Source organism: Anneissia japonica, unplaced genomic scaffold (genome assembly GCF_011630105.1).
Source record: "Anneissia japonica isolate Jap-2015-1 unplaced genomic scaffold, ASM1163010v1 scaffold466_len1169948_cov191, whole genome shotgun sequence".
NCBI classification, from domain to species: domain Eukaryota; kingdom Metazoa; phylum Echinodermata; class Crinoidea; order Comatulida; family Comatulidae; genus Anneissia; species Anneissia japonica.
In genome coordinates this window covers 521,219-525,837 of record NW_022689540.1, presented here as the reverse complement: position 1 = coordinate 525,837, position 4,619 = coordinate 521,219, and the positions used below count along the sequence as shown (strand labels likewise).

The following is a 4,619-nucleotide window of genomic DNA, read 5'->3' as shown; positions in this document are numbered from 1 at the left end:
CTCTTTGCAAGCACATCTAACATCTATGGAAAGAAGAGCTTAGATTGGTACCAGATAAAATAATTTTGTTATCAACAATAATACATTATGCTAATTTTCATCTTTGACAGTGCAAATTATTTCTGTGACAGTCTTTTGAAGTGTGTAAAGCTCCATTTTATCCCATACATAGTCAAAATATTGGGGGATGATACAATGGACCATCCCCCCTTGTCAAATATTGGGGGAGATATATCCCCTCCATATCCCCCCCATCCCCCCCCCCCCCCCGGGATCTACGCCTATGATTAATAGTTACATGTGAATTATTCTTCTAAGGACATTATTGATATTACTCCCACAACAATAAGTAAACTGCAATGGTTACTATTAGTTATCTCAGGTAAATTCATTCTTTTATTTATTCAAATTCTGTTGGCAACAAAAACACTTCACAAAAACATAAAAAAAAACATACTGCCAATATTAAGGAAAAAGCTAACAGGTGAAATACACCTCTAAAACAGTCAATCTCCTTATTGCAAATGTTAAACTAGATAGTAATATCAACAAATATGTGGAGAGCCAACAAAAATAGGCCAAGTAGTACCACTACTAGTTGTGGTCAGATGCCCTGGTGAAACTCTACACTCTTTACTTAAAACTGATATTTGTTGGCCAAAATGCAAGTAATTTATAATTTACACACTGGACATTTAGGCCTACTACAGTACCTGAGGTCTTCTACTGTTAAGGGTGTTCCTGGGTCTATGAGGAGTATCTTGCTGGGACGATGAGGGTGTATTGTTCTCTGCAGACACATCACCATCCTAAAATTAGAATAATTAGAATAAACAAAAAATAAAAACCATATGATTACATTGAAGGCCTACATTACTTCTCCCTCCCAACAACTGGTACTTTGCCAAGCAGTTCACTACTTTAGTGGTTTTCATTTTTCCATACATTTCATCAAATATCCTAGTATAAATTATTTTCTAAAAGAAAACACACCACCTGCAACTTGGCAAAGAAGGGTTACTTTTTGGCATAGACGAATAACCTGGGAGTGTGAAAATCCTGGCAGGGGTGGAGAACACATTTATTTTATAAAATAAAGTCATTTGATTTTGAAATCTGTGAGATCTTAGAGAATGTCTTCCTTTGGACATGTGGCTAAACAGTAAGGCAGGGCTTACTTACTAGCCTTTTACATTAGCGCTTGTTCAACGATCGCCCCTTGCCTTGTCCAGGATTCAGGTGTTGAACCAAGCTAAATCTTTTCGGATAACTTAGGGCGGAGGTCCATTTTAATATTTGGTTCATGTGGTGTACTTTATTTTTAAAGAATCCATTGCATCTTTCAGAAGGGTAGGACTAGGCCTAGCTAGCTATGCCCTAGTTATGCTAGGCCTACCCTAGACTTAGTAGGAGTGGCAGTGCATCAGGCCAGCCCTACTACTAGGGGATCGGCCTATAGCCTACCCGACCTAGGCTAGCCTAGCCTACGCACACCTATCTATGACCTACGCCTAAGTTTAGCCTAGGCCCTAGCTAGCCCATGACCTGCCGGTAAACAGACCGAGTTTTCAGCTATTACAGTACCTGTTTCGGCGTATTTCCTGGAGTTTTCAATCGCCCTGGAGACTTGCTAGTCTCTTCAGCTATTTTAGTCTTCAGTTTTTTAAACATTGTGTCTCAATTTAATCATTAATTTCACCCTAAAATAGTTTTAAAGCACTACACATAAGGACATCGCCATATTAGTGAACTGAGCATGCGCATGACACGTGGATTCTCTTGATAAATAAAACAACACAGCTGTATTTAATTATCTTTTATTGTATGTACTTAAATGTGTAAATTTTTAGTTAAGTTTCTGTTGTCTAAAAATATTTTGTACCCAGGGCCCCAAGGGAGACCAGTCTATTTGACTTTGAAATATTGAGAATAAATAAATAAATAAAAATGTGTATGGGTCTTAATAATGATATAAATGCAGTTTTGTTGACACAAAACATTCTGTCTGAGTCTGGGTGGGTCTGCAGTACATTGTGGGTTTTAAGGACTTATTCAGGAAATCCAAAGGGAAGGGAAGATTGCCAGTAAAGAGGGAGGTTTGCCCAAGCCATAAAAATCCCTCCTGGCTACTGGCCTGGTATGGCGTGTGTAGTACTGTACTGTGTAGGATATGTAGCATACGTGAATGTACTGTAGAGTACACATACAAACGTATGCAAACTACATGAAAGCTCAACATACAGTAGTCACACATGCCCTTTTCACTATATCATAGTGCATCTGTGCAGTTTGCACATATACTGTACTGTGCTATGTGTAGTGTATTTTTACATGATGTGCCAGTTAATCTTTATACAACGGTGTGTAATTGGCACATCACTGTAGGTGTGTATTGAATGTAGCATACATAAACTAAACTACACTGCACAGACACATGGAAATTACTCTATGTAAAGGTGTACTACCACATGTAGACTACATAGTTGACTTGCGTTCTATAACAATAATTGTGCATGTTTACATACAGTTGGAAAGCATTGTGTTCCTGTTAATCATAAACTGTAAATGCTTAAATTGCTTCTTGTAGTAATAGCATCATGAAAAGACTTCATTTTGTTTGGCCTCAATCTTCCCTCTCTTTCCTTTAGTGTGATCTTTACACCTCACTTTCACATACACATCATATTACTGTGTTGCTAATACCCCATTCAGACTAGCATCGCATTGCGATCGGTTGTAGCAATTGCGACACCCAATCGCACCCAATCGCAAAGTAAAATCGTGTGTGAAAGCTCACCAATAGTAGTCGATATGTAATCGATATCGTAATTGATTGGGTGCTACAATCTTTATTACTCCCGATTACCACGGAATCTGATCGCAACGAGTCACAACGAATTCCACAGGCACTGTTTGGCTGAGGTCAGGCAACATAGGCCTAGACATTGGAGGCCTATATGGCCCTAGAATGTAAAGTTTGCTTGTGTTGGTCTGAATGCGTTCGTTGATGATTGCGATCGGGAGTAATCAGTTTTGGATTACCACCGACTATACATCGCAACCGATCGCAAGAGAGTGTAGTCTGAATAGGGTACAGTATTAAGATTGTAGCACCCAATCGCCACGGGTAACAATTGCGATGTCGATTACATATCGACTACTATATTGGTGAGCTTTCACACACGATTTTACTTTGCGATTGTGTGCGATTGGGTGTCGCAATTGCTACAACCGATCGCAATGCGATGCTAGTCATTTGAAGGCATTTTATCATGTTAATTTCTATGTCCGTGAACAGAACGATAGGGCCTATCAAAAAATTACCAGTGGAGGACATGGAGAAACAAGCAAATTGTTTCCCAAATGAAAAATACTACTGTATAAATTCGTAACCATTACGAATAAAAATTCAAAATCAATTCAGCTTTTAAATGAATAATAGCAAAGTTTGATATAAAGAGTGGATTAAATTAAAAGCGACTGTAAATGAGCTGATTCAAACAACCAGAAGCATTTGAAACAAATTAATCAACACTTTTATTCTTGGCATATAAAGAGGTATAAGCATAATTATACTGTATGTATACGCTATCTATCCATTGAACCCGTGACGGGGTATACTGTATAAAAGGATCATCATGATATGAGTAACGTTGTACGTTTTAATAGCAACATCACTTACACTTTTTTATAAGAGCACATTTTATAAGAAGAATGAGGTGTCGAAATTGCGGAAAAATTGAGAACAAAATAAGAATAAATTAAGGCTAAGTTAAATGTCACAAGTGAGGTTTTTATTTTTTAGAAGTAGTAGAAAAACCAAACAAACGTCGAGTATACTCGTCTCAGGGTATTTCTGAGAGCGCTAGGAACGATTATACTTGTCTAAACCGGGGTGTCATTCTAGCATTTTGACTTCATTGCTATACACTGACATACCGGCTGGTAGTTAGGGGAAGATACACCTACACGATAACGTGCATATAACGTGTGTATGTTTGTTGTGTTATGTTGCTGGCAGTACAAAAGATTGCGCGTGTGGAGTCAGCGCTCTAGTATTCATTCATACAATCTTAATACTGTAATGTTATGTGATTCATTTTATAATGATTCTAGGAACAAGGTCACATTTTTTTGGTTATAATTAGTGGACGTTTTTCGATTTGGGGGGAGGGGGTGCGTACGCACCCAACCGTACGCCCCCAACGCACCCCCCCCCCACCCTGGCTACGGGCCTGAGTTGGCCACATCCATTACGTCAGATCGAAAAATAATCAGGGCTTTTAATGATTTACTGATATTAGGCCTACTACACAAAAATACTTAATTGCCAGCAGAAATGTAAGGGTAGGCTTGCAAAGTCTACAGAAACTGTTGTTTAAGCGTCCCCGTTAATTGACGAAGAAGTGCTTTCTTTCTCCATTACACACACTTTCAATTTTTAGTTGAACGTAGGCCTACGCTAATTGACCTGATAATGATAAAGGCTTACCTAAATAAGTTTTTTAAATTCAACTTTTTTCTTTCATTTTCAATATAGATTCAGGTGGCAGGGTATAATTTAAAACTACAGGGGTGGAAATAATCGGTGGCGGTGCCAGAGTCTGAAATCTAGGGGA

The 4,619-nt window shown here is 38.4% G+C and overlaps 1 protein-coding gene across 3 annotated transcripts in view; it reads right to left on the bottom strand.

Annotated features, from left to right (window-relative positions):
* Nucleotides 1–1,754, bottom strand: part of LOC117125186 (golgin subfamily A member 4-like) — a 28,698-nt gene extending 26,944 nt beyond the window's left edge. For all 3 annotated transcript variants that reach the window (XM_033271619.1, XM_033271611.1, XM_033271628.1), the window contains exons 1-2: nt 1,585–1,754; nt 714–809 (exon numbers count right to left, since the gene is read on the bottom strand). In XM_033271619.1, the coding sequence (XP_033127510.1) occupies nt 714–809; nt 1,585–1,671 (183 nt within the window). In that variant the 5' untranslated portion in view covers nt 1,672–1,754. The remainder of the gene's footprint in view (nt 1–713; nt 810–1,584) is intronic.
* Between the last annotated feature and the right edge of the window lie 2,865 nt (nt 1,755–4,619).